At 36.7% G+C, this 12,603-nt stretch overlaps 1 protein-coding gene across 1 annotated transcript; it reads left to right on the top strand.

Moving 5' to 3' along the window:
• Nucleotides 1-11,165: 11,165 nt before the first annotated feature.
• Nucleotides 11,166-12,347, top strand: LOC120009476. The gene is made up of 3 exons (XM_038860093.1): nucleotides 11,166-11,295; nucleotides 11,558-11,651; nucleotides 11,777-12,347. Exons 1-3 carry the CDS (start codon nucleotides 11,166-11,168, stop codon nucleotides 12,345-12,347), a joined length of 795 nt encoding a protein of 264 aa, XP_038716021.1.
• Nucleotides 12,348-12,603: the final 256 nt, after the last annotated feature.

The following is a 12,603-nucleotide window of genomic DNA, read 5'->3' as shown; positions in this document are numbered from 1 at the left end:
CGAAGTAGGACTCCCAATAGTAAATTTTAGTCCACGTACAAACTCAAATGGGAGATCCATCGATGATTTCAAATCAATTGGATGGACCCCAGAGATCCAATCTTTGCCAACATGGAAAGTTTTTTCAACTCAATCGGAGAAAATAAAATCATTTGGAGGGCACCTTGGTTCAAACTGAGGTTCATATGGAAGCCACAGCTACTGATAATAAAAGAACAAGGAAGGGAACTTCTCCAAAAGAAGAAAAAATAGATAATAGCTTTGACTACTTATTCAGAATCCCAGACCAAACTCCATTTGAAACATACGAAGGGGAGGACCTAGAAGAATACATGAATATAATTGAGGAGATAGGGACATGTTTTGATTACCAGATAATGGACAAGTTCCTCAAGGAAAGATGCAGACGATCAATTTGAACCTCGAGGACCTTGGGGAGAATATGAAAATAATTTTGCCAAAGATTTAACCACCGATCCAGGATCAGGACCTCAAGTGCCATTCAAAACATTGTCAAAGGAAGCAACGCAAGATGGACCAGTTGATGTAATAATTCTCGCAAGTGCACAAGAGTTTACGTATAGCACAGTGTATACAAGTACGAGGTTGATCCCATGGAGACAAGTTAATTTAATTGTTGTACCTAACTTAATGAATGAATTGAATGAAAATAAGAGAATGAGAGAATGATTGATGTAAGTAACCTAAACTAATAAAGAAGCAAATTTCAGAATTTCGTCATCGAGATGAGAGAAGCCTAGGGTAATGATTTCACCTAGCAATCGTATCACAAGCATTCAATTAATTAACACAAAATTATGGTTCCAATTCAAGGGTTGATTCTTTCTAAAATATTGTAATTAAATAATAGACTATAAGTATTGTAATTAAAGACAAGAATCATTAAACCAAAATCATGCATTCATCAAATCAAATAGCCTGTAATATTCATGCTAGGCCATCACACCCTAGCAATAAGAAAAAATAGAGAGAAGAACAAAAACAAAAACAAAAGTCGGAGAGAATACGACTCGTCAACTCCCCTTCTATTATGCTAGAGGACTCCCTTTTATATAAAACCTAGACTCCAAAAGTTTCCTTCACGTGCAGCTCTCCTATGTCTAATTGAAGTACTTCTCAGTTGCGCAAAATCTCCTCCTTAATTGACTTGTTTCACACGGTTTCCTCTCCTTAATGGCCGACTTTCTTTCCAGTTTCCTAATTTTAGTCCACCAAATCTTCCTTTGCCTTGTTTGATGTCATACCTCTCTTTCTTCATGACACTTCATACACGGCTCAAGTCTCTTTCTTTTGTCTTTTTATTCAACACGTGTGGCTCTTTGTCTTTCTTCCATAAACTCTACCAAGCTTGCATTGAAATTGTCTTGATGAGCTTCAAAGAATCATTGGCTTGTGGGCTTTAGTTGTACTTTGTCTCAAAGCCTAACAATAGTATAACTTCATATCCAAATAAAGTGCTATTGGCCAATTTCGCATAAATACTCCTGAAAACAAATTCAAGAGAATTTTACGTAGTATACGTGCTAAATTCAATTAAAGGAGACGAAAACATGTGTAATTTAAGGTATAAAATTATGTCAAATATAGTACAATAACCAGTTGTCGGGATAAAACGGCGATTCGATAGAAAGATCAAGAAGTAAAGGACAATAAAAGGAAAAACTCAAACATCTATCATACATTTGAGAAGTTGGAGATTTGTTTTTCAAAAAAAAAGGATTGTACTTGAAAATGATGATAATGGAGTGATGTTTGCAATAATACTTTTTTCAAACCACAAAGTCCAATAGGAAAATTAATTTCATACTTACACACATACCCATACATATATGTCATAAATCATGATAAAAGATAACTAATTAATAAGTATTATGTTCTTATCGTAGGAAATAGATACATCATTGAGCATCGTAAACATCATTGCCCACACCATTCACGCTTGAGAACTAAATTCATGGAAGAACTGAGCCCAAAAATGATGCATATGAAGGAACAGATGGAACAGAGCGAATCGGCCCACAAGCAAAGTGTGGCTGAAAGGAGAAGTTAGATAGAAGTTTTTATGCGACAATTAGCTGTAAAGGGGAAAGAACCATTGGAAGAGCTTAACTCTTTGAAAAATTCAATGACCCAAGGTCTCCCCAGGAATACTTTCGAACAGTTCCAGCAATCAGTCAATGTGGCGTCTATGTATTCTTGGGGCCCACAGAATTTTGCGTCTGCATCTTTCTGCTAACCTTGTTAGCACTCAGCCCAGCCAAACATTCTCGTACAATGATGTATATCGTTCTGGACTGCCTCTTTTAAATTCGAGGTTGACTTTTGGCAACAAGGAAGTTGAAATGAAGAAGACAACGATAGATGATCCATTGGAAGCTATGAAAAAGTTAGAAAGTAGATTGCGATTCGTTGATAAATTTGGGATGTCTAAGATGTTGGATCCATAAAGTTTGAGCTTAGTGAAAGTTTTGAAAATGCCGGGAAAGTTCAAAACGCCAGATTTCCAAATGTATGATGGAAAGAGAATGCCACTAGACCACCTTTCTATGTATTGTCGACGAATGCATTTATACCTTGACAAGGAAAAGTTACTTATACACTGCTTCCAAGTCAATCTTGATAACTTTTCGAGAAGATGGTTTAACAGTCTCGATTCCACGATAGTCAGTACATGGAAAGATATGGCAAAATATTTCATGGCCAAATACAAGAATAATCAAGATGTTCACCCACAAGGTACGACTTGCGGTATGCTATTATGGGAGAGGGAGAAAGTTTAAGAGAATATGCCATACGATGGAGAAAGATGGTAGCACAAGTAACTCCCAATATACTAGAAAAGGAACTTGTTAGTTTGTTCATGGAAGTACTTGATGGATCGTACTTAACACAAGAGGGGGTTTGAATTGTGTCCCCAAATTCCGATAGGAATCTCTTTTTATAATTTAAAAGGAAATCAATGTCAATTAACAATTAGCACACAAATTTGGACTCTAATGATTATCTTAATCAATATTCATTTCAATGCAAGATGTGATACAATATGGTGAATGATCAATTATCAAATAATCAAGGAATTGCAAAAACAGATTTTTTAAACAACACACTGCGCACAGATTTTACAACTCAAATTTCACCTAGCAAATCAAGTCAGAATTCAATGAAATTTGGTATGCAGTATCACAACACCCTAATGAATACTATATCAAAAATTCAGATTAAAATTCAAAGTTTAGCTATGTGAACAGTGCACGGACAGACTAGTGGTTCAGAAAATTCTGCAATCAAAACACTTAATCAATCAACAAGCAAGCAATGCAATCAAGAAAGTCCACACAGCAATTTATAGAAGTTCGGAGACTCTTCTCCTACATCTACTACCTAGGTTCACCAACCTAGGATTTTTCAACCTCCACTAAGGATGTGGTTTTCTCAAGAGCTCCACAAAACTTACAAGGGTTTTTAGGTCACCCTTAAAACTGAAGATTTCAAGATAATCTTCAAACTTTACAACCAAGGGTTTCAAGCACTCCCTTAAACTCAACCTCAACAAGGTTTTTGCCCAATGAAGGGACTTTTACAAGTGTTCGGTATAAATGGTTCACTCAAGGTTTGCACTAAGCAAATGGGGTTGAGGAACACTCAAGAATCACAATATCACCTCACGGGTTGGATAGAAAATGAAGAATAATGAGGATTTTCGAATCTGAAAATAAGAAGCCAAATGAGAAGCACTCCCTCTTTGCAAAAGCAAAATAGTGAGGAAGCCTTTAGAGTGGCTTGGGTAGAAGCTTGGATTCAATGGCACAAACTAGCTTGAAAGTTTTGAGAGCAAGAATTTCTTCAATGTAATTTTGGCTTCTCCAAGTTGGAATGAGGAAGAACCCCTCTTTATAATTTACCAAGCTCTTGTGATTTCCACCATTGGATCTTTTTCCATCTTCAAATCTCGACCTTCAATTACATGTGCAAATCTTGGCCATTTAATGAATAGATCATTAAATCTTGACCTTACAATATGTAGCCGTTGCACTTGCATTATTTTCCAAGTCTAGCTTTCCAAGATTTGAGTTGTCATGTGCACTTGCAGCCATCTTTGACAATTTGATCAAACTTGCACCAAATCTTGACCTTGGTATCTCCAACAATTTTGTCATCTTTGACCATTTGATCAAACTTACACCAAATCTTGGCCTTGGTATCTCCAATGATTTCCTACAAAATGTGTAGCAACTTGCAACCATCTTTGACTCCAAAAATCAAGTAAGATCTTCTTTTAAGTCAAAAATTGCAAGCAAGAATATGGTCTTATGCACAACCATTGGATTCACCTTTTAAATGGTCATCTTAACCCTTCAAGTCTTGTTGTAATATGATCCATTCATAATTCAAAACAATTCAATCTCAGCCATAGATTAGTGTACCATTGGAGCTTGTAGTCTTCAAGAATATCTTCATAATCTAAGTCTTGTCTAGTTGCAAAATATACTTTCTCATCTCTTACAAATTTCAACCATTGCATTTGTCCTTTAGCTTCATCAATTGTCTTCTCACAAAAATCTGATCATTGACCTCAATAAAGGAAGCATGTGCAAGATCTTGTTTGATGAAGATAAGAGATCCTTCACGTGACCAAACATGTCCCTCCAATCTTGACTTCAAACTCTGAATTTGGCAGCACCAATATATCCATATTATACAGCCCTAAGGCTAGTTCCAATCATCAATCAAAATGCCTTAGTGGAAGGTTGATGAACATAGGTTTTTCTTGGTTTTCTAGAGATCCAAGCTCATACTTGAAAACCGGACTTCAATTCACTTGAGCAAACTGAATTCTGAGTGATATAACATCCTCATGATGATTAACCTACAAAGAAATAGAAGGTAGAACTCCCCAATTGCATGTAAGCTCAAAGAGCTTCATATAGAGCTTCATATAGAGCGCATAGGTTAATTACATTAGAAAAACAACCCAGAAAATTCATATTACTGCATGATAAATCATTTTATATATATTAGAATGTCCATATAAAATTTCATAACAATCGGAAATCGTTTGGTCACTCAACTAAGCAAATAAGTCACTAATAGTGAAACCGATGAATTCTACGTGTAAATTCAAAGTCATTTTGCAAACTCAGTGTAAATGACCTTTTCTCTTGAACTTTACTAAATCAAATATGTTCATAGTGATGAAACTAAGATGCACACGAAATTTCATTTAAATCGGAGTTCATTTGGTTCACCACGTTCACAAAGAACACATATGCACAAAATTAGGTAAAACCTAGTTTTGGCGGAATTTAAGCATATGACCAAATATATATGTGATGCACTTAATTTATCATGATTATAGTCCTAGAACATATATTAGACCTTTATGTGCATTGGTTCAAGTTTCAAGTCATTTGGACCTAAGTTGGTTAAGATAAATTATGATCATTAGAAGATTAATGCCCTAACTTAGTCCATGTATGTTTGTTTTCAAAACTGAATTTCCAGCACTATCTCAAAAATATATAGATATCAAATTCACATAGAGATATGCATAAGCTTTCATTTAAGTGTATATGCACAATTAAGATATTAAACAATTAACCAAATAACCATTTAAGCATGTTTTCTAGCATTTTAGGATATGTTCAAGTCAAGCATGCTCACACACATTTTAGTATACAATCATACACAATCATCAAAAACACAATGTTGACTAGACACTAAGTCTTGGTCCAACAATCTCCCCCTTTTTGATGATTCCAAAATGTGCAATGTAGTTTTCTAAAGATGTACCATTTTTTCAAGAACTACAATCTTTATCCAAAAACTATATTTTTTCTCCCCCCTTTCTGTAATTATCAAAAAGATCTTAAGGTTTAATTGAAATTCTCATTTTATACTCAAATTCTTAATTGTTTCCAATCATGCAAATGAAGTGAGCTATAGATCGAGTACAAAGTAATGTTCATATTAGCTCCCCCTCACTTTAAGCATAGTAGCATACATACTTCTCACCAAAACATGGCAAATGCACTCCCCCTTAAACTTTGGTCTATAAACCATTTCATATGTCAGTTCAAGTACTAGTTTAAGGATGCACCATGCTTGATACAAGATAAGTATATTTCGTCAATAAAAGCTCAAATACTAAATATCACATGAAAGTATACCAATTTAGAATATGTCATTTTAATGCATCTTTTCTAATCATTATCTCTTCCCCATAATGTAATCAATCAATAGGGAATAGGGAGAGGAGTTCACACCAACCAAATACATGCGTTCATGAATAGTAATAAAAGCACACTAGAAGTCATGTATTCCACATATTGCTTCCAAATTATAGAGATGCAACAAGTTCACTTAAGAAACTTAACATACGTTCTATCTTTTTCAATTAATGATAAAACATGAATTTCTAGACTTAGGGCATGCTCCCCCTTCAATCATGAATTTCTAGCAAGTGCGGGTCATCCCACCATAGCCAATGTAATTCAACTCGGAGTTGATTTGGAGCATAGCCTGCGAAAAGGAACCAAGATCATTAACTATCCAGAAGCAACATAACAAGCCAAAGGGCCGAAAACAAAGAAAGCCGAAGTACATATCGTTACCTTTCAATCCCCCCAACATGTTATATGTGCCTTCCCAACCTCATATAATCCTCCTTAATAATTTCAACAACCACTTCAAGCCCCATACCGTCCCCCATACCAGCAAAGGCAATCTAATCCTGGCTACCAAAACCCTCGCAATAACTTCCCAAACCTAAACTTTAGGCCAGCAAGACCAAGTGAAAGGTTTGACCCAATTGCGATGACCTATACTGAATGCTTTGCCTTGCTAAGAGGTAATGTAATATCCTGACCTGATTATACACTGTTCATAGTAATTTGACACGTTGATCGAGGTGGAGTGAACCTCGCTAATCGTGAATCAGGATTTGGAAAGAATAAAAATTAAATCAAGATAAAACTATGAAAATATTTTTAATAAATGGGGGATTTAAAAAGAAAATTATTGGCACAAGAATCACTCGAATCGGATTTAAATTGGATTTATTATAAATTTTTGAAGTTAATTTGAACATTTTAGTTAGGGGTGATTTTGAAAGATGGGTGTTTTTGAAAGAAAAATATTGTATAAAAGAAAAATTAAAATAATTAAAAAATCCAAAAGTAATTTGCAAAAATAACCATAGTTGACCGAACGTATTTTAACTGTATTTTCATATATTGTGCTTTTCGATGTAGACGGTGATCCCGGTTGAGATCCGGAGCGGGTTGACTTTCGGAGTCAGGGGTTAATCAGGGACCCGTGCTTGATATTTGCATCCTGATTTCTAGGTAGGGGTTTCCGTGTCTTTCACGTGTGGTTCTAGATTTCCGGTTTCACAGACTCTTATTATATTGAGGTTCTGTCGGTTTCCAGGGGTGGAAATTCGACCTTTTTGTATATTTTATACGTATTCTCTGTTGATTATCATTATTGGCATGCTTTTAGGAGTGAGGTGATTGGAGGTGGTTGATGTAAACTGTGTGGCCCATATAGTAGCCCAATATATCGGATTATGATGGATTATACAATAAACTAGGTACGTACCTGTAGACCGTCTGAGGTGAGGTGCATCACAGGGGACGCTCTCTGGTGTAGGATATGCTATCGGGATATCCGATCCTTATCCAGTTTCGGTGTGGACCTGGACTGGGAGACACCCTACGGAGATTAGGGTGGGTCCAAGGGTGGATTATGGATTACCGGAGACTGGTGTTTGTGGTTATGGTGCTGTATAGCCTTATCGGCTGTCATGTTACTTGGTTGGACTACTGATAGTTACATATTTATTGTACTTCATATTATGCATCATATTCATTGATTTCTTATTTCTGGATATCGGTGTTCCCTTTCTATGCCCTACTGAGCTTCTTGGCTCACCCTCTTCTTGTTTCCCTTTCAGGTGAGTTGGATATTGGTGACACTGGTCAGCGGCGGGACGCATGAGCTGGTGTGTAGCCTCGAGCTGTTTCTTTAGCGAGTTTTGAGGATTTTGGGTATTGTATTTGTATATGTGTTACTTATTTACTCAGTCTGATATCGGGTAGATATGTTTTCTTATTTTCGTTGTTGTATAGATACTCTGACTGTTTTGGGTGGGTGTATATAGGTGGTATTTTGGAGAGACTGTTTCCACATTATGTTTCAGGAGTTGTTACCATTTTATATAATTTACATATTGGATTAAGGGTTGGTTCGGGGGATGGGGTCTCCTGCCGATCACGTTCTTATGGATATAGGTACACTTCAGTATACCTTAGGAGAGAGGGGCGTGACAGGTAAGGGTCGAGTCTCTCCGGTTCCAAGTTTGCTCTATGACCCACCTTATCCTCCCTGGTATAACCGCAATATGACTTGTGAATACTATAGAAATATACCCAGACATTCGATTAACAACTGCAGAATTTTAAGTGAGCAGCGCAAAATATGAAAGACACTGGATGGCTAAATTTTGAAAGGATAGGAAGGCCTAATGTGAATAATAACCCTTCGTCGAATCATGGAGAATGAGGTACGAATATGATGGAAGAGATGGGAGGAGTTAAGAGGAATGTTGTTGATGTATCTATGACGATAGAAGTTTTGTTTTGACATTTGGAGCGAGAATGGTTAGTAGAATTTGAAAATGGGGAAATATCGATGAACTAAGAAGGATGCAAAGCAATTGAGAGGTGTCAGTATCATGGTAGGATGCCAGGACACTCTATTTAGGTTTGTTTGCATTTGAGAGAAAAAGTACAGACATTGATGAACGAAAGAAAATTGTCTTCAAAGAAAGGAAATGACAATAAGATGAATTAAGCATTATTGAAAGAGAGGTGTCTAAGCCAATCTTCAAAGGGCACTTGAAGCCAATTACTTTGCAATATTATATTGAGGATGACGTGCCTTCACAATCAGCTTCATAAATAGCTGTGTTATTTCTTGGAATTATGGAGAGGACGAGAAGATAGATGTTGTTAATATCACCAGAATTTGTGGGATAACCCATTCAGGGAGATGCTATATCCCCAAAGCTTTGAAGGAATTAGAGTCGAAAAAGAAGAGAAAAGGAAAAGATCCAGAGGTGGTTGACTTGAAAATGGGGGAACTTGAAAAAGAAATCAAGAAATTGATGATAGAGGAGAAAGTTCAAGAATTCATAAAGATCATCCAACAGAGCGAGTATATGGTGGTAGAACAGTAAGAGCAGCTGAAAGAATTATGTTAGGAATGGGGTTTCGCCCAAGGATGGCTTGGGAAAGAATCATCAAGGAATCAAGAGTCCTATAGAACTAGTACCACATAAAGAGAGGATGGACCTAGGTTACAGGTCAAACCAAAAGGTAAGAGAAAGGTTTGTGGCAGAATGTCAATTCCTTGGTTGTGACCTTTATACCTGGTAGGAAGCTTTAAAAGGAAGATGTTCTTGCAACTTAGGGTGGTCTTTCGAGATATAGACCAACAGTTCAATTATCTTCAAATAGTCGTGCTTAAAGGTGGAGAAAGTTCACTTGGTTTATCCCCATTTATGGTGTCGCATCCGCCGGGATTTAGATTGAGCAATTGGACTATACAAGAGTTTGTGATACCAAATAACGATTTATCAGTGTAATCATCGCAACCGCACCACCACCGTTGGCCCTGCCTGGGGCCTCCGGTTGAACTTTTGTAACGGACAGTACTTTGTTTTATGCTTTAAATCAATTTTGTATGACAGAATATGTATGTTTTATGTTTCAAAATGCATCTTTTGCACGAAATGAAAATCCATTCTATTTCCATTCTATTTCTCGTATCATTTATCTATCTATCTCCTCTCAAAATAATTGCAGCATCTTTTCTCCAGGACCCAAATTGATGATAACAAAAGTAATGAACTAAACGAATCAGATTTCGAGACACTAGTTAGCCATGTTGAGCTTGATCATGACATTGATGAAGAAATTTTACATCTCACAAGAATTATTAAGGCAAATCAATCAGGAAGGGAGAATAATTCGACCAGTAGAAGCCACAGAGCCTATTTATCTAGGGACCAAAACGGATGTGAAAGAAGTAGAAATAGGGGCTCCTTTTAATGGAGATTGATGAGAAAAATTAATTGAATTATTACAAAAGTACAAAGATGTGTTTGCATGGTCTTACCAATATATGCCAGGTCTTGATATCGATATAGTAGTCCACTGTTTGCCGCTAAAGCCGGAATGCACTCCAGTGAAGCAAAAATTGAGAAGAATGAAACCTGATTTATTATTGAAGGTGCGAGAAGATACTAAGAACCATTTTGATGATGGATTTCTAGCAGTCGCCTGGTACCCAGAATGGATAGCAAACGTTGTACCGGTTCTGAAGAAAGACAGGAAGATCAAAGTATGTGTCGATTACAACGATCTCAACAGGACAAGCCCTAAAGATGACTTTTCATTGCCTCATATCAATATACTGGTGGACAACATAGCCAAACACTCCGTCTTCTCTTTCATGGATGGATTTTCAGGGTATAATTAAATAATGTTGGAGCAAGAGAAGACGACCTTCATCACCATGTGGGGGACTTTCTGTTACGAAGTCATGCCATTTGGTCTGAAGAATGCAAGAGCCACTTACCAGCAGGCTATGGTTACCCTATTTCATGATATGATACATTAGAAAGTTGAAATATATATTAATGATATGATCGTGAAATCCAAGGAGGATGAGGATTACATACAAAATGTTGAGAAGTTATTCCTAAGTTCAGACAACATCAGTTGAAGTTGAATCCATCTAAAAGCACATTCAGGGCCACATCTAAAAATTGTTGGGCTTTATGGTCAGCAATAGAGGTATTGAGGTGGATCCAGAGAAAGTTCAAGCTATTTTGGCGATGTCGTTTTTTAAAATTGAAAAAAAAGGTCAGAGGATTGCTAGGGCGTTTGAATTACATTGCTCGGTTCATTTCGTAGTTGATTGTTACTTGTGAACCTATCTTTAAACTATTGCACAAGAACAACCCCGTGGAATGGGATGATAATTTTCAGATGGCTTTTGAGAATATCAAATAGTACTTGAAGAGTCCCCCTATGTTGGTACTACTTACGTTTGGAAGGCCATTGATCCTTTATTTGACAATGTCTGAAATCTCAATGGGCTGCGTATTGGGGCAACATGACTCATCTAGATGGAAAGAACATGTCATCTACTATCTAAGTAAGAAGTTTGCGGATTATGAAACTCGATATTCTATGTTGGAGAAGACATGTTATTCCTTAGCTTGGGCGGCGCATAAACTACGGTAGTATATGCTCTACCATACAACTTGGCTTATTTCTAAGATGGACTCGATGAAATGTTTGTTTGAAAAACCTTCACTTTTGGGGAGGATAGCGAAATGGCAGATGCTGCTATTAGAATACAATATTGTGTATGTCATGTAGAAATCAATGAAAGGTGGTGTCATAGCGAATTATCTGGCTGACCGAGCCATCAATGATTATCAACCAATGAATGTTGGCTTTTCCAGATGGAGACGTGATGGCTCTATCTTTAAATGATGGAGAAAGGGAAGCAAAGGAAAGATGTACTTTGGTGTTTGATGGGTCCTCCAACATGGTGGGGTCAGGAGTTGGTGCCATTCTTATCTATCCAGAACGAAAAGTCATACATTTTACCGCCAAATGATAATTCGAATTTACCAACGATATAGCTAAGTATGAATTCTGCACCATGGGTGTTCAAGCAGCCATAACAATGAAATCAGAAAGTTGCAAGTATACGGTGATTCTCAATTAGTGATTTGTCAGTTGAATGATGAATGGAAGACTAAAGATGAGAAATCGATACCATACCACCGATTCATTAAAGAGGGGATGAATTTGTTTGATGACATCGTGTTTGATCACATCCTAAGGGAAGAGAATCAGATAGCAAACACGCTGGCAACACTAGCTTCAATGTTTGACCTATATCCTAACGGGCAAGTTCAAGTCATAGAGATTGAAAAAAAGGAGAAGTGTGCTTATTATTCGAATATAAAGAGGGAGTCGGATGGAAAACCATGGTTTCATGATAACAAACTATATTTAGAAAAGAAGGAATACCCAGAAAGAGCATCAGAAAATGACAAGAGGATTCATCAAAGATTGTTCGCATCCTTTATGTTGAATGGCAATGTTCTGTATAAGCAAAGTTCTGGGATGATTTTGTTGCGATGTGTGGATATAGATGAGACAAATATGATAATGAAAGAAGTGCATGATGGGTTGTGTATAACTCATTCTAGTGGCTATGCCATGATGAGGAAAATAATTTGAACCGAATATTATTGGTTTACCATAGAGAAAGATTGTATCAGATATGTCATCAAATGTCATCATTGGGAGCCTCCAATAGACATCGATTCATATTGGTGGCCATTGACTAATGAGTAGTGTGGTAGTACGTTTCACGAAGAAAGATATCATATGTCGGTATGGAGTCCCTGAAAGGATCATTAAATTTCAATAATAAAATGATGAAAGAGTTGTGTGAGCACTTCTCCATTAAACATCATAATTCAACACCCTACAT

Source organism: Tripterygium wilfordii, chromosome 2 (assembly GCF_013401445.1).
Source record: "Tripterygium wilfordii isolate XIE 37 chromosome 2, ASM1340144v1, whole genome shotgun sequence".
NCBI classification, from domain to species: Eukaryota; Viridiplantae; Streptophyta; class Magnoliopsida; order Celastrales; family Celastraceae; genus Tripterygium; species Tripterygium wilfordii.
Note: the sequence above shows the minus strand (reverse complement) of the source record. Positions and strands in the feature narration are given on the sequence as shown.

Bases quoted from the DNA above. Each gene is read 5' to 3' on its own strand.
- LOC120009476 (XM_038860093.1), top strand. From the start codon at position 11,166: ATGTCTGAAATCTCAATGGGCTGCGTATTGGGGCAACATGACTCATCT. The intron at 11,296-11,557 runs GTTATTCCTTAG...TGGCTTTTCCAG, and splicing joins TTCTATGTTGGAGAAGACAT to ATGGAGACGTGATGGCTCTA. The intron at 11,652-11,776 runs GTCAGGAGTTGG...GTGTTCAAGCAG, and splicing joins GGGTCCTCCAACATGGTGGG to CCATAACAATGAAATCAGAA.